At 53.7% G+C, this 22,966-nt stretch overlaps 1 protein-coding gene across 2 annotated transcripts in view; it reads right to left on the bottom strand.

Annotated features, from left to right (window-relative positions):
• Positions 1-22,966, bottom strand: part of SHC2 (SHC adaptor protein 2) — a 175,465-nt gene that overhangs the window by 5,799 nt on the left and 146,700 nt on the right. For both annotated transcript variants that reach the window (XM_069217509.1, XM_069217508.1), the window contains exons 7-10: positions 20,132-20,258; positions 19,495-19,675; positions 18,669-18,744; positions 1,044-1,184 (exon numbers count right to left, since the gene is read on the bottom strand). In XM_069217509.1, coding sequence (XP_069073610.1) covers positions 1,044-1,184; positions 18,669-18,744; positions 19,495-19,675; positions 20,132-20,258 — 525 coding nt within the window. The remainder of the gene's footprint in view (positions 1-1,043; positions 1,185-18,668; positions 18,745-19,494; positions 19,676-20,131; positions 20,259-22,966) is intronic.

Genomic DNA, 22,966 nt, shown 5'->3' with positions numbered 1-22,966 from the left:
AGGCTCTTCACCCTCCTCACATGACACTCAGTCTCTCCTCAGTCTTCTCTCACTTCTTGTTCCTCTTCTTCTCTAGATATTTCCTCAGTTACTTCCTTTGTACTCCTCTCTTCCTCACCCCTCCCTGCTCCCGTCCAGCGTCCTCCTCACACTTAGGCTCTTCACCCTCCTCACATGACACTCAGTCTCTCCTCAGTCTTCTCTCACTTCTTGTTCCTCTTCTTCTCTAGATATTTCCTCAGTTACTTCCTTTGTACTCCTCTCTTCCTCACCCCTCCCTGCTCCCGTCCAGCGTCCTCCTCACACTTAGGCTCTTCACCCTCCTCACATGACACTCAGTCTCTCCTCAGTCTTCTCTCACTTCTTGTTCCTCTTCTTCTCTAGATATTTCCTCAGTTACTTCCTTTGTACTCCTCTCTTCCTCACCCCTCCCTGCTCCTGTCCAGCGTCCTCCTCACACTTAGGCTCTTCACCCTCCTCACATGACACTCAGTCTCTCCTCATTCTTCTCTCACTTCTTGTTCTCTTCTTCTCTAGATATTTCTTGTTACGTCCTTTGTACTCTTTTCCTCTCCTCCTTACCCCTCCCTGCACCTGTCCAGTGTCCTCCTCACACTTAGGCTCTTCACCCTCCTCACATGACACTCAGTCTCTCCTCAGTCTTCTCTCCTCCTCTCTTCCTTGACTCCACCACCCGCCCTCTTCTTCAGTTACCCCATCTCCCCTCCTCTCTCCCGTAGCCTCCTCCCCTCCCACGGGTGCTCTGCTCTCCTGTACTGTTGATGTATGTAGCGCTTGCTATCCCTGAGCTCTAGAGGCGCTAGGCAGACGGCTAGCACGCTTCTCTGGGGCCAGCATTGGTCCTGTGTGAGTTGCAGGTGTTGCACTTAACATCAGTGGAGCAGGTGCACTGATGAGTAGCATGCACGGTCCTCTCTGACCCCAAACGCCCCAGGCTTTCCTGTCTGTGCCCTACCACTCCCCTCTCTTCTTTCCTGTCTGTGACCTCAAGTGACCCGGAAGATAAAAGCTCCATGTCTTACTCATGTCGAAGAGGTCCTTCTTGGGGGAGTCCTCCAGGTCCCAGCCCTCCAGGCTCTGCGTGTTCACGTACATGTGCACGTCGTAGTCGCGTGACCCCAGCGGCCTCCCGTCCGGCTGCAGGTACCCGTCACTGGACTGAGCTTAAAGACAGAGAAACACACTCAGGCCGGCTGGCACTGCCCAGGTGGGACCCCCTGCACCTCTCCTGCGCAGCCAGGCAGGCCTCTGCGCCCACTTCTCCCCCAGACCCATCCAGCTCCCAGCTCTGCAGTGCACCTCGGGTCTGGGCCCCAGCAGCCCTTGCTGTCCCAGGAGCAACACCAAACTGTTCTTCAGTTCTTTCACTGACCTCAGGCCCGGCCTGTAGCATTCCTGCTGTTGCAGAGCTGCTGGGACCACTATTCACGCAGCTCTTTTATGCACCTCGAGCCTGCCCGAAGGTCTGTTTGCTGTTCCAGAGCTTGGACCCACGTCCACAGCTCTTTCATGGCACTTCAAGCCTGGCCTGCAGCTCCCTGTCTGATATTCCAGAGCTTGGACCCACATGCACAGCTCTTTCACGGCACTTCAAGCTTGGCCTACAGCTCTCTGGCTGATATTCCAGAGCTTGGACACACATACACAGCTCTTTCAAGGCACTTCAAGCCTGGCCTACAGCTCTCTGGCTGATATTCCAGAGCTTGGACACACATACACAGCTCTTTCATGGCACTTCAAGCCTGGCCTACAGCTCTCTGGCTGATATTCCAGAGCGTGGACCCACATACACAGCTCTTTTATCGCACCTCAAGCCTGGCCTGCAGCTCCCTGTCTGATATTCCAGAGCTTGGACCCACATGCACAGCTCTTTCAAGGCACTTCAAGCTTGGCCTACAGCTCTCTGGCTGATATTCCAGAGCGTGGACCCACATACACAGCTCTTTTATCGCACCTCAAGCCTGGCCTACAGCTCTCTGTCTGATATTCCAGAGCTTGGACCCACGTACACAGCTCTTTCATCGCACCTCCAGCCAGGTATGCAGCTTTCTGGCTGATATTCCAGAGCATTGACCCACATACACAGCTCTTTCATCGCACCTCGAGCCAGGTCTGCAGCTCCCTGTCTTATATTTCAGAGCTTGGACCCGCATATGCAGCTCTTTCATCGCACCTCAAGCCTGGCCTGCAGCTCTCTGTCTGATATTCCAGAGCTTGGACCCACGTCCACAGCTCTTTCATCGCACCTCCAGCCTGGCCTGCAGCTCCTTGTCTGATATTCCAGAGCTTGGACCCACATGCACAGCTCTTTCAAGGCACTTCAAGCTTGGCCTACAGCTCTCTGGCTGATATTCCAGAGCGTGGACCCTCATACACAGCTCTTTTATCGCACCTCAAGCCTGGCCTACAGCTCTCTGTCTGATATTCCAGAGCTTGGACCCACATACACAGCTCTTTCATCGCACCTCCAGCCAGGTATGCAGCTTTCTGGCTGATATTCCAGAGCATGGACCCACATACACAGCTCTTTCATCGCACCTCGAGCCAGGTCTGCAGCTCCCTGTCTTATATTTCAGAGCTTGGACCCGCATATGCAGCTCTTTCATCGCACCTCAAGCCTGGCCTGCAGCTCTCTGTCTGATATTCCAGAGCTTGGACCCACGTCCACCGCTCTTTCATCGCACCTCCAGCCTGGCCTGCAGCTCCTTGTCTGATATTCCAGAGCTTGGACCCACATACACAGCTCTTTCATCGCACCTCCAGCCAGGTCCGCAGCTTTCTGGCTGATATTCCAGAGCATGGACCCACATACACAGCTCTTTCATCACAGCTCAAGCCTGGTCTGCAGCTCTCTGGCTGATATTCCAGAGCTTGGACCCACATACACAGCTCTTTCATCGCACCTCGAGCCTGGCCTGCAGCTCCCTGTCTGATATTCCAGAGCTTGGGCCCGCATACACAGCTCTTTCATCGCACCTCAAGCCTGGCCTGCAGCTCCCTGTCTGATATTCTAGAGCTTGGACCCACGTACACAGCTCTTTCATCGCACCTCCAGCCTGGTCTACAGCTCTCTGTCTGATATCCCAGAGCTTGGGCCCACATACACAGCTCTTTCATCGCACCTCCAGCCTGGCCTGCAGCTCCCTGTCTGATATTCCAGAGCTTGGACCCAGGTACACAGCTCTTTCATCGCACCTTAAGCCTGGCCTGCAGCTCTCTGATATTCTAGAGCTTGGACCCACATACACAGCTCTTTCATCGCACCCCAAGCCTGGTCTACAGCTCCCTGGCTGATATTCCAGAGCTTGGACCCACATCCACAGCTCTTTCATCGCACCTTAAGCCTGGCCTGCAGCTCTCTGATATTCTAGAGCTTGGACCCACATACACAGCTCTTTCATCGCACCCCAAGCCCGGCCTACAGCTCTCTGGCTGATATTCCAGAGCTTGGGCCCGCATACACAGCTCTTTCATCGCACCTCAAGCCTGGCCTGCAGCTCCCTGTCTGATATTCTAGAGCTTGGACCCACGTACACAGCTCTTTCATCGCACCTCCAGCCTGGTCTACAGCTCTCTGTCTGATATCCCAGAGCTTGGGCCCACATACACAGCTCTTTCATCGCACCTCCAGCCTGGCCTGCAGCTCCCTGTCTGATATTCCAGAGCTTGGACCCACGTACACAGCTCTTTCATCGCTCCCCAAGCCTGGTCTACAGCTCCCTGTCTGATATCCCAGAGCTTGGGCCCACATACACACCTCTTTCATCGCACCTCCAGCCTGGCCTGCAGCTCCCTGTCTGATATTCCAGAGCTTGGACCCACGTACACAGCTCTTTCATCGCACCCCAAGCCTCGTCTACAGCTCCCTGTCTGATATTCTAGAGCTTGAACCCACATCCACAGCTCTTTCATCGCACCTTAAGCCTGGCCTGCAGCTCTCTGATATTCTAGAGCTTGGACCCACATACACAGCTCTTTCATCGCACCCCAAGCCTGGTCTACAGCTCCCTGGCTGATATTCCAGAGCTTGGACCCACATCCACAGCTCTTTCATCGCACCTTAAGCCTGGCCTGCAGCTCTCTGATATTCTAGAGCTTGGACCCACATACACAGCTCTTTCATCGCACCCCAAGCCCGGCCTACAGCTCTCTGGCTGATATTCCAGAGCTTGGACCCACATACAGAGCTCTTTCATCGCACCCCAAGCCTGGTCTACAGCTCCCTGTCTGATATTTCAGAGCTTAGACCCGCATATGCAGCTCTTTCATCGCACCTCAAGCCTGGCCTACAGCTCTCTGTCTGAAATTCCAGAGCTTGGACCCACGTCCACAGCTCTTTCATCGCACCTCGAGCCTGGCCTACAGCTCCCTGGCTGATATTCCAGAGCTTGGACCCACATACAGAGCTCTTTCATCACACCCCAAGCCTGGTCTACAGCTCCCTGTCAGATATTTCAGAGCTTGGACCCCCATATGCAGCTTGTTAGAAATGGGGTTTTTGGTTGGCAGTCAGGTTACTTCCTGTCCAAGCAAAAGCCCTCACTCTAGTCAGGGTAAGTCACACACTATCCAAGATTATCCTGTGCCCACCCTCTGGTAGCTTGGCACGAGCAGTCAGGCTTAACTTAGAAGGCAATGTGTAAAGTATTTGTGCAATAAATCATACAATACCACCATATAGCACCACAAAAATACACCACACAGTGTTTAGAAAAATATATAATATTTATCAGGATAATTGTAGGTCAAAAAGAATAAAGTTGCAATGGAAAATTGTAGAAATATCACAGGGAAGTGATATAGAGTGTCTTAAGTCTTTAGAATGCAATACAGTGTCTTTCAAGCACAAAGTACCTGGTTTCTGGTGGAAAATCTCCTCAGAGGGCCACAGGAGAAGAGATGCGTGGAAAAAGGGGTGTGTGCGTCGATTTCTCCTCAGCACACACAGACTTGCGTCGGTCTTTTCCACGCGGGGAAGTCGGGCGTCGTTTTCCGGCGCGCAGACAGTCTCTTTTTGTGGATCGCGGAGATTACCAGATGTCCCGGGTCTGTGCGTGGATTCTCCTGCTTGTTTTCCGGCTGCGTGTCGTTCTGCGGGGCTGCGCGTCGAAGTTTCGATCTCACGGTAGGCGTCGCGTCGATTTCTCCTTGGAAGTCGGGCGGCGTTGTCCTTGCGAGGCCGTGCGTCGAAAGTTTGGTCTCACGGCAGGCGTCGCGTCGATTTCTCCTTGGAAGTCGGGCGGCGTTGTCCTTGCGAGGCCGTGCGTCAAAGTTTCGCACTCACGGTGGGCGTCGCATCGATTTCTCCTGGAAAGTCGAGCGGCTTTGTCCTTGCGAGGTTGTGCGTCGAAGTCTCGATCGCCCCGAGGGCGTCGCGTCGATCAGCGTCGGTGTGCGGCGTTTTTCTCGCCGCGAAACAAGCTGTGCGTCGAAAGTTTCGGCGCACGGAGCGTCCAAGTGAAAGGAAGAAGTCTTTTTGGTCCTGAGACTTCAAGGAACAGGAGGCAAGCTCTATCCAAGCCCTTGGAGAGCACTTTCACAGCCAGACAAGAGTTCAGCAAGGCAGCAGGGCAACAGCAAGACAGCAGTCCTTTGTAGAAAGCAGACAGGTGAGTCCTTTGAGCAGCCAGGCAGTTCTTCTTGGCAGGATGTAGTTTCTGGTTCCGGTTTCTTCTCCAGCAAGTGTCTGATGAGGTAGGGCAGAGGCCCTGTTTTATACCCAAATGTGCCTTTGAAGTGGGGGAGACTTCAAAGAGTGGCTAAGAAGTGCACCAGGTCCCCTTTCAGTTCAATCCTGTCTGCCAGGGTCCCAGTAGGGGGGGTGGCAGTCCTTTGTGTGAGGGCAGGCCCTCCACCCTCCCAGCCCAGGAAGACCCATTCAAAATGCAGATGTATGCAAGTGAGGCTGAGTACCCTGTGTTTGGGGTGTGTCTGAGTGAATGCACAAGGAGCTGTCAACTAAACCTAGCCAGACGTGGATTGTAAGGCACAGAAGGATTTAAGTGCAAAGAAATGCTCACTTTCTAAAAGTGGCATTTCTAGAATAGTAATATTAAATCCGACTTCACCAGTCAGTAGGATTTTGTATTACCATTCTGGCCATACTAAATATGACCTCCCTGCTCCTTTCAGATCAGCAGCTGCCACTTCAACAGTGTATGAGGGCAGCCCCAATGTTAGCCTATGAAGGGAGCAGGTCTCCCAGTAGTGCAAAAACGAATTTAGGAGTTTTACACTACCAGGACATATAACTACACAGGTACATGTCCTGTCTTTTACCTACACAGCACCCTGCTCTAGGGGATACCCAGGGCACACATTAAGGGTGACTTATATGCAGAAAAAGGGGAGTTCTAGGCTTGGCAAGTACTTTTAAATGCCAAGTCGAGGTGGCAGTGAAACTGCACACACAGGCCTAGCAATGGTAGGCCTGGGACAAGGAAAAGGGGCTACTTAAGTGGGTGGCACAATCCGTGCTGCGGGTCCACTAGTAGCATTTAATCTATATGCCCTAGGCACCTGGAGTGCACATGACTGGGGACTTATAAGTAGATTAAATAGTTCAATCAGGTATGATCCAAAGTTACCATGTTTACAGAGAGAGAGCATATACACTTTATCACTGGTTAGCAGTGGTAAAGTGCGCAGAGTCTAAAAACCAGCAAAAACAGTATCCAAAAACGAGGAGGGAGGCAGGCAAAAAGTTAGGGGTGACTACCCTAAGGCTGTCAGGTCTAACATGTGTCCCCCCCAGCTGAAAGTGGGGAGAGCTACCCGACCTCCTGGGAGCTCTCATCGCTAAGGCGGAAGTACCTGGAGAGACCATCAGCATTGGCGTGGTCAACCCCTGGGCGATGTTCCACCGTAAAGTCCATCCCCTGTAGGGAAATGGACCACCTCAGAAGTTTTGGATTTTCACCCCTCATCTGCATGAGCCATCTGAGGGGCCTGTGGTCTGTCTGAACTAGGAAGTGAGTCCCAAACAGGTAGGGCCTCAGCTTCTTCAGTGCCCAGACCACAGCAAAAGCTTCTCTTTCAATAGCACTCCACCTCTGTTCCCGTGGTAATAGCCTTCTGCTAATAAAGACTACCGGTTGATCTTGGCCCTCCTCATTTAGCTGTGCTAGGACTGCCCCTATGCCATGCTCTGAAGCGTCTGTCTGCACAATAAATTCCTGGGAGTAGTCAGGGGCCTTGAGCACGGGGGCCGTGCACATGGCTTCCTTTAGGGCGTCAAAGGCTTTCTGACAAGCCTCTGTCCAATTCACCAACCTAGGTTGCTTCTTGGACGTGAGTTGTGTCAAGGGGGACACAATGGTACCATAGCCCTTGACAAACCTGCGGTAGTAGCCGGTGAGGCCTAAAAAGGCCCTCACCTCAGTCTGGGTTCGAGGTGGTTGCCAGGCCTTGATAGTTTCGATCTTGGCCTGGAGTGGCTGCACCTTGCCACCACCTACTAGGTGTCCCAAGTACACCACGGAACCCTGCCCAATCTGGCACTTACTAGCCTTGATGGTCAGGCCTGCCTGTTGCAGGGCCTGAAGCACCTCCTTGAGGTGGAGCAGGTGTTCCTCCCAGCTGGAACTGTAGACAGCTATGTCATCCAGGTAGGCTGCACAGAAGGCATCCTTGCCAGCCAGGACCCCGTTAACCAACCGTTGGAAGGTAGCGGGGGCATTTTTCAATCCAAACGGCATCACCCGGAACTGGTAATGGCCGTCAGGGGTGGAAAAGGCGGACCTTTCCTTAGCCCCCTCAGTCAGGGCGATCTGCCAGTACCCTGAAGTAAGATCAAACGTACTCAGGAACTTGGCAGCGCCTAGCCTGTCCACGAGCTCATCAGCTCGGGGGATGGGGTGAGCATCAGTCCGTGTGACTGAGTTGAGACCCCGGTAGTCCACGCAGAACCGGAGTTCTGGCTTCGCGCCTGGGGCAGTAGCCTTGGGGACCAACACCACTGGGCTGGCCCAGGGACTACTGGACTTCTCAATAACCCCTAGCGTCAACATCTTGGAGACCTCCTCCTTGATGCTGGCCTTCACCTTATCTGACAACCTGTAAATTTTGTTTTTCACAGGGAGACTGTCACCGGTGTCAATATCATGAACACAGAGGTGGGTCAGTCCCGGAGTAAGGGAGAAGAGGGGGGAGAACTGCTCCAACAGCTCATAGCAGTCTCCTTTCTGGTTTAGAGTCAGGGAGTCAGACAGAATGACCCCGCTTACGGACCCATCACCTTCTTGGGCAGAGAGGAGGTCAGGGAGAGGTTCACTCTCCTCTTCCATTCCTTCATCTGTGACCAGAAGCATGTTGATCTCCGACCTCTCAAAATGAGCTTTTAGTCGGTTCACGTGGAGCACCCTTAGGGGGTTCCTAGGGGTTTGGAGGTCCACTAGGTAAGTGGCCTCCCCTTTCCGCTCCTTTATTTCAAATGGGCCAGACCAGCGGTCCTGGAGAGCTCTGGGCTCTACTGGCTCCATTACCCACACTTTGTCTCCAGGTTGAAACTCTACCAGAGTGGCCTTCTGGTCATACCATTGTTTCATCACCTCTTGACTGGCCTCCAGGTTACTTTGGGCCTCTTTCCAGAAGCGGGTCATCTGATTGCGGAGGGCCAACATGTAGCTGACCACGTCCTGAGGGGGTGTCTTTGGAGCGTTCTCCAATCCCTCCTTGACAATGCTTAAGGGTCCCCTGACGGGGTACCCATAGAGAAGCTCAAAGGGACTGAACCCTACCCCCCTCTGGGGGACCTCTCTGTAAGCAAAGAGAAGGCATGGTAAGAGGACGTCCCATTTACGCCTCATGGCCTCAGGGAGGCCACCAATCATGCCTTTCAGGGTCTTGTTGAATCTCTCCACAAGCCCATTAGACTGGGGGTGATAGGGTGTGGTGAACTTGTAGGTTACACCACACGCATCCCACAGATGCTTCATGTACGCGGACATGAAGTTAGTGCCTCTGTCAGACACTATCTCCTTGGGGAATCCCACACGGGTAAATATCCCCATCAGGGTTCTGGCTACCACCGATGCAGTTACGGTCCTCAGAGGGATTGCCTCTGGGTACCGGGTGGCATGGTCCACCAAAACCAGGATAAACCTGTTGCCTAAGGCAGTTTTGGGGTCCAAGGGGCCAACAATGTCGACGCCCACCCTTTCAAAGGGGGTGCCAACGACAGGAAGTGGAATCAGGGGGATTTTAACCCTCTTTCCTGCTTTACCACTAGCCTGGCAGGTAGGACAAGCCCTGCAGAATTTGTCTGAGTGTGTCCTCATTTTGGGCCAATGAAAGTGGTTGACAAGCCTGTTGAAGGTCTTGTCTTGTCCCAAATGTCCTGCCAGGGGAATGTCGTGAGCCAGACCCAGTAGGAAGGCTCGGTAACATTGGGGGACCACCAGCACACGTGCTGCCCCAAAGACCGGAACCCTAGGCTCACTGTAGAGGAGATCATTCTCCCAATATAGGTGGTGATTGCCAGAGGCGTCACCTGCTGCCTGGTTTAAGGCTTGTTTCCTCAACCCTTCTAGAGTGGGACACTCTTTCTGCGCCTGGCAGAATTCCTCCCTGGTGGGTCCACCCTCAACTTGCCAGCCAGCAAGCTCCGGTAAGTCACCTAGGGTGGCAATGTCTTCCCCAGTTGGCTCGGGAGTCTCCTCCTCAGGAGCCCCGTCAGCCACTGTGGGAACTTCTGGGGCCGGTTTCCCGCGCCCCTCGTCCCTCCTCTTGGCAGCTCCCTGGGCCATCGTTCCAGGCTCCAGATGCCCTTGACTTCCCTCTCGGTCAGCCATGGACCGGGTGGTCATGCAGACCCACTCAGGTAACCCTAACATCTCCAGGTGAGATCTGAGCTCTACTTCTTTCCAAGCAGTATGCTCTAGATCATTGCCTAACAGACAATCTACAGGCATGGCAGGACTCACAGCTACTTTCAGAGTACCAGAGACCCCCCCCCACTCAAAGGGAACCCGAGCCACCGGTAGGTGACTCTCGCGGTTGTCAGCGACTATGACCTGGTGGAATGTATTCGGGATTATCTGCTCTGTGGACACCAGCTGACTCTTGATAGTAGTCATACTGGCTCCTGTGTCACGCAGAGCCTCCACCTTCTGCCCATCAATGAGGACCCACTGCCGGTACTTGGAAGTATTTTTAGGCATGTGGACCTTGGACATCATTTCTCCTTCTCCCAGGGACACTAGGGAAATCTCTACCTGCTCCCCAAAGCTAGTGGGGTCCATCTCCCCCCCGAGTGCTACACTAGTCAACCCAGGCGCCTGTCCGGTAGTGGACGGTGCCCTCTTGGGGCACTGTGGATCGCCTTTGTAGTGACCATATTGGTAACACTCCATGCATTTGGGGCTAGATTTTCCTGACCTGTCAAATGTCCCTGGTTTCTTCCCAAATTTGGAAAAGGAAGGGTTGCCACCCCCTCCCTGGGAATTCTTTTGGGGGCCTTTAGAGAGTTCCTTATCTGTAAGTTTATCTCCCCCCTCTTTCTTCTGTTGGGAACCCTGACCACCTTTGTGGGAGTCCCCCCCAGGTACCTTTTTGGACACTCTGGTGCTAACCCAGAGGTCCGCCTCCTCAGCAAGCTTCCTGGGATCAGTCAGCTTACTATCCACTAGGTGCTGGCGCAAATCGGTATAAGTAACATTAAGCATATGCTCTCTCAGGATCAAGTCATATAAACCTTTATAATCTGCTACTTTGTTGCCCCGCACCCATCCATTCAGTGCCTTACTAGAGAAATCAAAGAAATCTACCCATGTTTGTGTGGTTTGTTTGGTGCTGTCCCTGAACCTCTGACGGTATCCCTCAGGGGTCAGCCCAAACTTGGCAAGTAAAGTGGCTTTCTGGAGTGGGTATGTGTTTTGATCCGGTGGATCCAATGTGAGAAGTGTGTCCCTCCCCAATGGCGGCACATAACCCCACATAGCTACCCCCCATTGCCCTTCAGGAACCTCATGAGCCCTTAGTGCAACTTCATAAGCAGCTAACCATTTATCTATGTCATCTCCCACCACAAAACTGGGCACCACATTTTTGGGTATACGAACCTTCTTTTCTCCAGCAGGTCCTGTCTGTATGCTGCCACCATTATTGCTGGATTCAGACTGTCTTGCCTTGATCTCCAGCTCCTTGAGACTCAGTTCATGAGCCAACAAAAGTTTCTTTTCAGCCAACGCTCTTTCAGCTTCCACTTGTTTGGCTGTTCTTTCAGCTTCAATCTGTTTGGCTGCTCTTTCAGCCTCAGCTTGTCTGGCTTCTCTTTCTGCCCTCTTCTCCTCCTGTTGTGCCTCAATTTTCAGTTTTGCCATTTGCAATTGGAACTCCCTTTCTTCTCTCCTTTCCTCTGCGGTCAGGCTTTGCATGGAGACACTGCTCCCTGGTCTGGAAGGGTGCACAATTGCAGTGGTAACACCATCCATAGATAGTGGAAATCCTTCTGAGGGGCCATTTTCTGGCTCCTCTTCCTCATCATCCTCTAAATGGGCTTCTGCCCAGGCCCTCAGCGCCACTTGAAAGTCCTCCTTTCTGGAGGCCCCTTGGGTGGGTACCCTTAATGCCCTGCAGAATCCTCTTAGTTGTTTGACCGTGTATGTATCCAACTGGACTAGGTCAAAGTCCCCTGTCTGAGACCCAGTCAGAGACATGTTGAGTGAGGATTTAGTTTTTGAAAATTGTCAGGAAAAAACGGATTTTCAAAAAGAGATAAAAACCAAGTTGACCTTCAACTGTGGGTATGTAGTGAAATACTTAGCTACTGTATGTCACTGCACAAATACAAGTCCTATCCTCACCGCTGATCACCAATGTTAGAAATGGGGTTTTTGGTTGGCAGTCAGGTTACTTCCTGTCCAAGCAAAAGCCCTCACTCTAGTCAGGGTAAGTCACACACTATCCAAGATTATCCTGTGCCCACCCTCTGGTAGCTTGGCACGAGCAGTCAGGCTTAACTTAGAAGGCAATGTGTAAAGTATTTGTGCAATAAATCATACAATACCACCATATAGCACCACAAAAATACACCACACAGTGTTTAGAAAAATATATAATATTTATCAGGATAATTGTAGGTCAAAAAGAATAAAGTTGCAATGGAAAATTGTAGAAATATCACAGGGAAGTGATATAGAGTGTCTTAAGTCTTTAGAATGCAATACAGTGTCTTTCAAGCACAAAGTACCTGGTTTCTGGTGGAAAATCTCCTCAGAGGGCCACAGGAGAAGAGATGCGTGGAAAAAGGGGTGTGTGCGTCGATTTCTCCTCAGCACACACAGACTTGCGTCGGTCTTTTCCACGCGGGGAAGTCGGGCGTCGTTTTCCGGCGCGCAGACAGTCTCTTTTTGTGGATCGCGGAGATTACCAGATGTCCCGGGTCTGTGCGTGGATTCTCCTGCTTGTTTTCCGGCTGCGCGTCGTTCTGCGGGGCTGCGCGTCGAAGTTTCGATCTCACGGTAGGCGTCGCGTCGATTTCTCCTTGGAAGTCGGGCGGCGTTGTCCTTGCGAGGCCGTGCGTCGAAAGTTTGGTCTCACGGCAGGCGTCGCGTCGATTTCTCCTTGGAAGTCGGGCGGCGTTGTCCTTGCGAGGCCGTGCGTCAAAGTTTCGCACTCACGGTGGGCGTCGCGTCGATTTCTCCTGGAAAGTCGAGCGGCTTTGTCCTTGCGAGGTTGTGCGTCGAAGTCTCGATCGCCCCGAGGGCGTCGCGTCGATCAGCGTCGGTGTGCGGCGTTTTTCTCGCCGCGAAACAAGCTGTGCGTCGAAAGTTTCGGCGCACGGAGCGTCCAAGTGAAAGGAAGAAGTCTTTTTGGTCCTGAGACTTCAAGGAACAGGAGGCAAGCTCTATCCAAGCCCTTGGAGAGCACTTTCACAGCCAGACAAGAGTTCAGCAAGGCAGCAGGGCAACAGCAAGACAGCAGTCCTTTGTAGAAAGCAGACAGGTGAGTCCTTTGAGCAGCCAGGCAGTTCTTCTTGGCAGGATGTAGTTTCTGGTTCCGGTTTCTTCTCCAGCAAGTGTCTGATGAGGTAGGGCAGAGGCCCTGTTTTATACCCAAATGTGCCTTTGAAGTGGGGGAGACTTCAAAGAGTGGCTAAGAAGTGCACCAGGTCCCCTTTCAGTTCAATCCTGTCTGCCAGGGTCCCAGTAGGGGGGGTGGCAGTCCTTTGTGTGAGGGCAGGCCCTCCACCCTCCCAGCCCAGGAAGACCCATTCAAAATGCAGATGTATGCAAGTGAGGCTGAGTACCCTGTGTTTGGGGTGTGTCTGAGTGAATGCACAAGGAGCTGTCAACTAAACCTAGCCAGACGTGGATTGTAAGGCACAGAAGGATTTAAGTGCAAAGAAATGCTCACTTTCTAAAAGTGGCATTTCTAGAATAGTAATATTAAATCCGACTTCACCAGTCAGTAGGATTTTGTATTACCATTCTGGCCATACTAAATATGACCTCCCTGCTCCTTTCAGATCAGCAGCTGCCACTTCAACAGTGTATGAGGGCAGCCCCAATGTTAGCCTATGAAGGGAGCAGGTCTCCCAGTAGTGCAAAAACGAATTTAGGAGTTTTACACTACCAGGACATATAACTACACAGGTACATGTCCTGTCTTTTACCTACACAGCACCCTGCTCTAGGGGATACCCAGGGCACACATTAAGGGTGACTTATATGCAGAAAAAGGGGAGTTCTAGGCTTGGCAAGTACTTTTAAATGCCAAGTCGAGGTGGCAGTGAAACTGCACACACAGGCCTAGCAATGGTAGGCCTGGGACAAGGAAAAGGGGCTACTTAAGTGGGTGGCACAATCCGTGCTGCGGGTCCACTAGTAGCATTTAATCTATATGCCCTAGGCACCTGGAGTGCTCATGACTGGGGACTTATAAGTAGATTAAATAGTTCAATCAGGTATGATCCAAAGTTACCATGTTTACAGAGAGAGAGCATATACACTTTATCACTGGTTAGCAGTGGTAAAGTGCGCAGAGTCTAAAAACCAGCAAAAACAGTATCCAAAAACGAGGAGGGAGGCAGGCAAAAAGTTAGGGGTGACTACCCTAAGGCTGTCAGGTCTAACACAGCTCTTTCATCGCACCTCAAGCCTGGCCTGCAGCTCTCTGTCTGATATTCCAGAGCTTGGACCCACGTCCACAGCTCTTTCATCGCACCTCCAGCCTGGCCTGCAGCTCCTTGTCTGATATTCCAGAGCTTGGACCCGCATACATAGCTCTTTCATCGCACCTCCAGCCAGGTCCGCAGCTTTCTGGCTGATATTCCAGAGCAAGGACCCACATACACAGCTCTTTCATCGCAGCTCAAGCCTGGTCTGCAGCTCTCTGGCTGATATTCCAGAGTTTGGACCCACATACACAGCTCTTTCATCGCACCTCGAGCCTGGCCTGCAGCTCCCTGTCTGATATTCTAGAGCTTGGACCCATGTACACAGCTCTTTCATCGCACCTCCAGCCTGGCCTGCAGCTCTCTGATATTCTAGAGCTTGGACCCACATACAAAGCTCTTTCATCGCACCCCAAGCCTGGTCTACAGCTCCCTGTGTGATATTTCAGAGCTTGGACCCGCATATGCAGCTCTTTCATCGCACCTCAAGCCTGGCCTGCAGCTCTCTGTCTGATATTCCAGAGCTTGGACCCACGCCCACAGCTCTTTCATCGCACCTCGAGGCTGGCCTACAGCTCCCTGGCTGATATTCCAGAGCTTGGACCCACATACAGAGCTCTTTCATCGCACCCCAATCCTGGCCTGCAGCTCCCTGTCTGATATTCTAGAGCTTGGACCCACGTACACAGCTCTTTCATCGCACCTCCAGCCTGGTCTACAGCTCTCTGTCTGATATTCCAGAGCCTGGGCCCACATACACAGCTCTTTCATCGCACCTCGAGCCTGGCCTGCAGCTCCCTGTCTGATATTCTAGAGCTTGGACCCACGTACACAGCTCTTTCATCGCACCTCCAGCCTGGTCTACAGCTCTCTGTCTGATATTCCAGAGCCTGGGCCCACATACACAGCTCTTTCATCGCACCTCCAGCCTGGCCTGCAGCTCCCTGTCTGATATTCCAGAGCTTGGACCCACGTACACAGCTCTTTCATCGCACCCCAAGCCTGGTCTACAGCTCCCTGTCTGATATTCCAGAGCTTGAACCCACATCCACAGCTCTTTAATCGCACCTTAAGCCTGGCCTGCAGCTCTCTGATATTCTAGAGCTTGGACCCACATACAAAGCTCTTTCATCGCACCCCAAGCCTGGTCTATAGCTCCCTGGCTGATATTCCAAAGCTTGGACCCACATCCACAGCTCTTTCATCGCACCTTAAGCCTGGCCTGCAGCTCTCTGATATTCTAGAGCTTGAACCCACATACACAGCTCTTTCATCGCACCTCAAGCCCGGCCTACAGCTCTCTGTCTGATATTCCAGAGCTTGGACACACATACACAGCTCTTTCATCGCACCCCAAGCCTGGTCTACAGCTCCCTGGCTGATATTCCAGAGCTTGGACCCACATACAGAGCTCTTTCATCGCACCCCAAGCCTGGTCTACAGCTCCCTGTCTTATATTTCAGAGCTTGGACCCACGTACACAGCTCTTTCATCGCACCTCCAGCCTGGTCTACAGCTCCCTGTCTTATATTTCAGAGCCTGGACCCGCACATGCAGCTCTTTCATCGCACCTCCAGCCTGGTCTACAGCTCTCTGTCTGATATTCCAGAGCCTGGGCCCACATACACAGCTCTTTCATCGCACCTTAAGCCTGGCCTGCAGCTCTCTGATATTCTAGAGCTTGGACCCACATACACAGCTCTTTCATCGCACCCCAAGCCTGGTCTACAGCTCCCTGTCTGATATTCCAGAGCTTGAACCCACATCCACAGCTCTTTAATCGCACCTTAAGCCTGGCCTGCAGCTTTCTGATATTCCAGAGCCTGGGCCCACATACACAGCTCTTTCATCGCACCTCCAGCCTGGCCTGCAGCTCCCTGTCTGATATTCCAGAGCTTGGACCCACGTACACAGCTCTTTCATCGCACCCCAAGCCTGGTCTACAGCTCCCTGTCTGATATTCCAGAGCTTGAACCCACATCCACAGCTCTTTAATCGCACCTTAAGCCTGGCCTGCAGCTCTCCGATATTCTAGAGCTTGGACCCACATACAAAGCTCTTTCATCGCACCCCAAGCCTGGTCTACAGCTCCCTGTGTGATATTTCAGAGCTTGGACCCGCATATGCAGCTCTTTCATCGCACCTCAAGCCTGGCCTGCAGCTCTCTGTCTGATATTCCAGAGCTTGGACCCACGTCCACAGCTCTTTCATCGCACCTCGAGCCTGGCCTACAGCTCCCTGGCTGATATTCCAGAGCTTGGACCCACATACACAGCTCTTTCATCGCACCTCAAGCCTGGCCTGCAGCTCCCTGTCTGATATTCTAGAGCTTGGACCCATGTACACAGCTCTTTCATCGCACCTCCAGCCTGGTCTACAGCTCTCTGTCTGATATTCCAGAGCCTGGGCCCACATACACAGCTCTTTCATCGCACCTCCAGCCTGGCCTGCAGCTCCCTGTCTGATATTCCAGAGCTTGGACCCACGTACACAGCTCTTTCATCTCACCTCAAGCCTGGCCTGCAGCTCCCTGTCTGATATTCTAGCGCTTGGGCCCACGTACACAGCTCTTTCATCGCACCTCCAGCCTGGTCTACAGCTCTCTGTCTGATATTCCAGAGCCTGGGCCCACATACACAGCTCTTTCATCGCACCTTAAGCCTGGCCTGCAGCTCTCTGATATTCTAGAGCTTGGACCCACATACACAGCTCTTTCATCGCACCCCAAGCCTGGTCTACAGCTCCCTGGCTGATATTCCAGAGCTTGGACCCACATCCACAGCTCTTTCATCGCACCTTAAGCCTGGCCTGCAGCTCTCTGATATTCTAGAGCTTGGACCCACATACACAGCTCTTTCATCGCACCTCAAGCCCGGCCTACAGCTCTCTGTCTGATATTCCAGAGCTTGGACCCACATACACAGCTCTTTCATCGCACCCCAAGCCTGGTCTACAGCTCCCTGGCTGATATTCCAGAGCTTGGACCCACATACAGAGCTCTTTCATCGCACCCCAAGCCTGGTCTCCAGCTCCCTGTCTTATATTTCAGAGCTTGGACCCACGTCCACAGCTCTTTCATCGCACCTCCAGCCTGGCCTACAGCTCCCTGGCTGATATTCCAGAGCTTGGACCCACATACACAGCTCTTTCATCGCACCTCAAGCCTGGCCTGCAGCTCCCTGTCTGATATTCTAGAGCTTGGACCCATGTACACAGCTCTTTCATCGCACCTCCAGCCTGGTCTACAGCTCTCTGTCTGATATTCCAGAGCCTGGGCCCACATACACAGCTCTTTCATCGCACCTCCAGCCTGGCCTGCAGCTCCCTGTCTGATATTCCAGAGCTTGGACCCACGTACACAGCTCTTTCATCGCACCTCAAGCCTGGCCTGCAGCTCCCTGTCTGATATTCTAGCGCTTGGGCCCACGTACACAGCTCTTTCATCGCACCTCCAGCCTGGTCTACAGCTCTCTGTCTGATATTCCAGAGCCTGGGCCCACATACACAGCTCTTTCATCGCACCTTAAGCCTGGCCTGCAGCTCTCTGATATTCTAGAGCTTGGACCCACATACACAGCTCTTTCATTGCACCCCAAGCCTGGTCTACAGCTCCCTGGCTGATATGCCAGAGCTTGGACCCACATCCACAGCTCTTTCATCGCACCTTAAGCCTGGCCTGCAGCTCTCTGATATTCTAGAGCTTGGACCCACATACACAGCTCTTTCATCGCACCTCAAGCCCGGCCTACAGCTCTCTGTCTGATATTCCAGAGCTTGGACCCACATACACAGCTCTTTCATCGCACCCCAAGCCTGGTCTACAGCTCCCTGGCTGATATTCCAGAGCTTGGACCCACATACAGAGCTCTTTCATCGCACCCCAAGCCTGGTCTACAGCTCCCTGTCTTATATTTCAGAGCTTGGACCCACGTACACAGCTCTTTCATCGCACCTCCAGCCTGGTCTACAGCTCCCTGTCTTATATTTCAGAGCCTGGACCCGCACATGCAGCTCTTTCATCGCACCTCCAGCCTGGCCTGCAGCTCTCTCTCTGCTGTTTCAGGACTGACCTCATCAATATATTCCAACCAATGCGCGCTTCTGTTCCAGCATGGGGCTGCTGCGTAAAGCTCCCGCCCTTTACCGGGTGCCAGGGTACTGGACATGTTTCTGGCTGCACCAACCAGCCTGCACATTTACACACCTCTAAACCACGAGGTACGAGCTATGCCCAACGTCTTTCAAACATCAAACCTTGAGGCCCATAGTTATACTTTTCGCATTTGCGCCGCTTTTGCGTAAATAAAAAATTACGCAAATGCGGTGATACAAAAGTATAAATATGGGCCTGAGTGTGTGGCTGTCCAGGCACTCCGCCGTCTTTCAGTCCTTAAAGGCATGCTCTTACGCTGCTTCTCCGCTAGGTTCCTTTATCTCTGTATCAAGCGCCTACTCATCCTTCCTACGCCGGAAGTCGCTTTAGTTTCCTTTACACATCACATGGCGCTCACATGCGCCCGGCAATCCATACCTGCTGCACCCAGGCTGTCGCCTTCCCAGTGAGGGGCCGCGGAGGCGCTCAGGTCTCGTCTGGAGGGAGATCCGCTCTGTGCAAGAGAGGAGGGAAAGCGCTGAAGGTGAGTGCCTGGCCTTCTAGGCACATTCACTACAAAAACGTAGGCGTGCGTGTGCGGAGATCCCCGTCGTCGGGAAGAGGTCTCTGCATAGGAGAGGCATGGCTCCCCAGATGCAGGTTTGTGGATAGCCCTCTGTGGTGTATGGATCCTACTATTGCAGGGCCACTGAACATGCTACAAAATGGAGTTTGTGACTAGTCCCCAAGGCTCTCGGGCAGATGTATGTATGCAGGAAGCGTGCTGGACAGATCTCTAATGTTGTGGCACACGTCATACTCCTCCCATCAGGCAGCGCGACCTGTTACTAACTGTGCAGACCACAGACCCTTCAGGACTGATCGAACACTACAGCCACAGACCATCCCAAGAGCAGCCACAGACCATCCTAGGAGCAGCCACAGACCATCCTAAGAGCAGCCACAGACCATCCCAAGAGCAGCCACAGACTATCCCAAGAGCAGCCATAGACCATCCCAAGAGCAGCCACAGACTATCCCAAGAGCAGCCACAGACCATCCTAAGAGCAGCCAGAGACCCGAGGGGCTGGAAATGGCGCCGAACGTGCCACGAGGTGCCACGAATACTAGCCTTCGGCTACACAGAGGCGCTATAACACAGCATGAGTGTGATGAACAGGGCTCAGATTTGGTTTGGGGGAACTTACGTGACCCCCAAGGTCTCATTCTGCTGATAATTTGAGGCGCGCGCGTTCGGACGCACCTGGATGAAGTGGTTGGTGCTGGGGGGCTGGGTGTGGACGTGGCCCATCAGTGGCCCCTGCCTCATCCTAGAATCCATGATTCCGCCCGGCGGGGGCTCCTTCCCGGGAATGCTGTTATAGTAATCGTGCTCCGCCGACTCCTCGTCGTCTCCCCAGGCGGACTCGTCGCCGGCCAGCAGTCTGCAGAAAGGCCAGAAAAGAACAGGTCCAGTGTTATGGGGTGCTGCAGAGAGACGCGTAAAAGGCTGAGATTGGGAGAAGTGGGGGAGCCATGACAACCTTCACCCATGTCTTAGAGGGAGTTGTGAAATGAATCCTGTCTTAGAAAGTTTCTTACTAGCTCTAAGACACCAGAGACAGTCTGAGTGGCCCTGGAGACTGACACAGCGTCCGGTACATCTCTCGGGCTGTTCCCTCAGCTTCGCGAGCAGCGACGGAGCTTTAGGAGCACGGCAGGCGAGGCCGGATCACAGGTGGGAGAGGCTTGAAACAACTGGGGGAAGGTAAAAATCAGCGAGCAGGTGGCGGGGAGTAAAGAGAGCCTTAGACCAATGTCTCTGGCTCGGCAGGAGAGACAGGAGGATGCGGAGAGATGCAGGAGAGCGCTGGGGATGTCCCACGGGCGAGAGGCCTTACCTGTCAGGGGGGGCCACCACCTGGGGGGGGCTGTGCAGGTACTGCTTGAAGCGAAGCTCGAAGGCTTGTCCCACGGTGCTGATGACGCTCTGGGCGAGACCATCCCAGCACTCCAGGATGTGGCAGGCTGGGGGGAGACAAGCACAGAGTCACCCCCTCAGCCGCAGTGCACATGCAGATCTGACTCCATGTTCATGTGTTCACCGAGGACTTGTTCGCTTCTAACCCTCTCAGTCCGTCTTTTCTTTCCACTCCACACAAACGCTCAAGCGCATCACCAAGAAATACAGGCACCAGAAGCAACCCCCTGTCTCGCCTGAAGGATGGGCTTGCCCCAACTGGGGTCCACCTGTCGACCAACCCCCCTCCAGAAAGAGGTAAAAACCTTGTTGTGCACCCCCGCATGTCTGCATGTTTCATTTCAACATATGCATCGCCTTTCTTCTCAGTACACCAACATTTCAACTCTGTGTGGCCGCCTTCTACTTCCCGCCTTAAATATGACTTGCTTTTCTATGTTTAGTGTTTCGTGTAGAAATAGCAATGCTTATCGATAACTAATAATGTATTTCTTATTCAACCGTTCGCATCAAACTGTTGCTGTGTGTTGACTGCACAGATCAGCTGAACCCGTTGCTTCATCCAACAATACTCGAGTTACCATCCATGCAGGGATGAAAGTCTTTGCTGGTCCTGCCAGGGGCTGACCTTGTGGCTTCCACGTCTCGCTGAGCGCGGCGCCTCTTGGAAGCCACAGCACCCCCACCGTGGAGTGTGACCCTCCAAACGTGCACCTTATCCCACCCATGCGGAGGCCCGCTGCTTTCCGTTATCATCCCTAGAATTGTTTGCACGTAGGTTTCCTGTCTCAGTGGAGTCTGGGGGGGCTCGGGCCCTGCATCGGGTGTATTTCACATTGTTGCAGCAAGCCTGCGGCATTTTGTGTTTATTTGGAGGCCGTGCCGCTGCGCAATACATGATATGAGGCACGTGGCCTTTCTTTATTCCACAGCAGTGCGGGGACTCGTCTCCTGCCAGGAACGCGTGAGAGTTGCTCAAGGCGCTTTAGCTGTGTGTTCGCCGCAGCGTGCTTTGCTCCGGTGTATTCACTGTCTTGGGGGCACACGCACAGCTGAACAGGTTTCCATCAGATACAGAAGCTATTGTTGATTTTGACAAGTGTCAAGCTTTGGTAAGGTACTGTCAGGTCCAATCCTTGTCACCTGCAAGCAGTGGGGATGGAAGGTGAACCTGGTGAGCCTGGAGTTGTAGACATGGGACAAAATATCCTTTTCAGAAATTGGGATCAGTGTCGGCAACATTGTGTCATTGTTTCTGCTTAAATTGTGTTCTCTGCGGCACATGCTAGGAAACAGAGTAGGGTCTATTGTTTCCCAGCCTCAGTGATAAAATTATTCAGAGGGCCCAATTCTCGAAGACCCTCTGCGCTTGGGCAGACCCTCTGCACTTGAGGCGGACCCTCTGCACTTGAGGCGGACCCTCTGCACTTGGGCGGACCCTCTGCGCTTGGCTGGACCCTCTGCGCTTTGCAAGACCCTCTGCGCTTGGGCAGACCCTCTGCACTTGAGGCGGACCCTCTGCACTTGAGGCGGACCCTCTGCGCTTGGGCGGACCCTCTGCGCTTGGGCGGACCCTCTGCGCTTGAGGCGGACCCTCTGCACTTGAGGCGGACCCTCTGCACTTGAGGCGGACCCTCTGCACTTGAGGCGGACCCTCTGCGCTGGGTGGACCCTCTGCGCTTGAGGCGGACCCTCTGCGCTTGAGGCGGACCCTCTGCGCTTGGGGGGACCCTCTGCGCTTGGGTGGACCCTCTGCACTTGAGGCGGGCGGACCCTCTGCACTTGAGGCGGGCGGACCCTCTGCACTTGAGGCGGGCGGACCCTCTGCACTTGAGGCGGGCGGACCCTCTGCACTTGAGGCGGGCGGACCCTCTGCACTTGGGCGGACCCTCTGCACTTGTGGCAGACCCTCTGTGCTTGGGCGGACCCTCTGCGCTTGATGGGGACCCTCTGCGCTTGAGGTGGACCCTCTGCACTTGAGGCAGGCGGACCCTCTGCGCTTGGGTGGACCCTCTGCACTTGAGGCGGGTGGACCCTCTGCACTTAAGGCAGACCCTCTGCGCTTGGGCGGACCCTGTGCGCTTGGGCGGACCCTCTGCGCTTGTGGCGGACCCTCTGCGCTTGTGGCGGACCCTCTGCGCTTGTGGCGGACCCTCTGCGCTAGGGCGGACCCTCTGCGCTAGGGCGGACCCTCTGCGCTAGGGCGGACCCTCTGCGCTTGGGGGGACCCTCTGCGCTTGGGGGGACCCTCTGCACTTGAGGCGGGCGGACCCTCTGCGCTTGGGCGGACCCTCTGCGCTTGGGTGGACCCTCTGCGCTTGGGCGGACCCTCTGCGCTTGGGCGGACCCTCTGTGCTTGGGCGGACCCTCTGCACTGTAGTCATCGCAGGGATCCTGCAGTGAATGGCTCGGCAATGTGCAGTGAGCAGGAGAAGCCATATACGTTGAGTCATCCTCCCATAGTGGCCATGGAAGCAGTTCCAGGGGGTCCAGCCACCTTGTGGTTGGTCAGACGGACATATTCAGTGGCTTACCAAACCCAGCAGGAACGGGGGGACCGGTGGTGGCCCCCGAGCTCTCAGCCCCTCAAACACCCTCGGAGGTTCCGGGCCCGGAGCTGGGCCTCGCCGCTCCAGCTCAGCTTCTTCAGGCGCTGTTAAGTCCGAACCATCAAATCATCCCATTTGCATATGTAAAATGAGATTGCCGAAGAAGTGGCTACAGAATAATCACAGGAAAGACCTTCACACAGACG

Source organism: Pleurodeles waltl, chromosome 12 (genome assembly GCF_031143425.1).
Source record: "Pleurodeles waltl isolate 20211129_DDA chromosome 12, aPleWal1.hap1.20221129, whole genome shotgun sequence".
In the NCBI taxonomy this organism is placed as follows: domain Eukaryota; kingdom Metazoa; phylum Chordata; class Amphibia; order Caudata; family Salamandridae; genus Pleurodeles; species Pleurodeles waltl.
The sequence above is the reverse complement of the archived record's forward strand: the minus strand, read 5'-3'. Positions and strand labels throughout refer to the sequence as shown.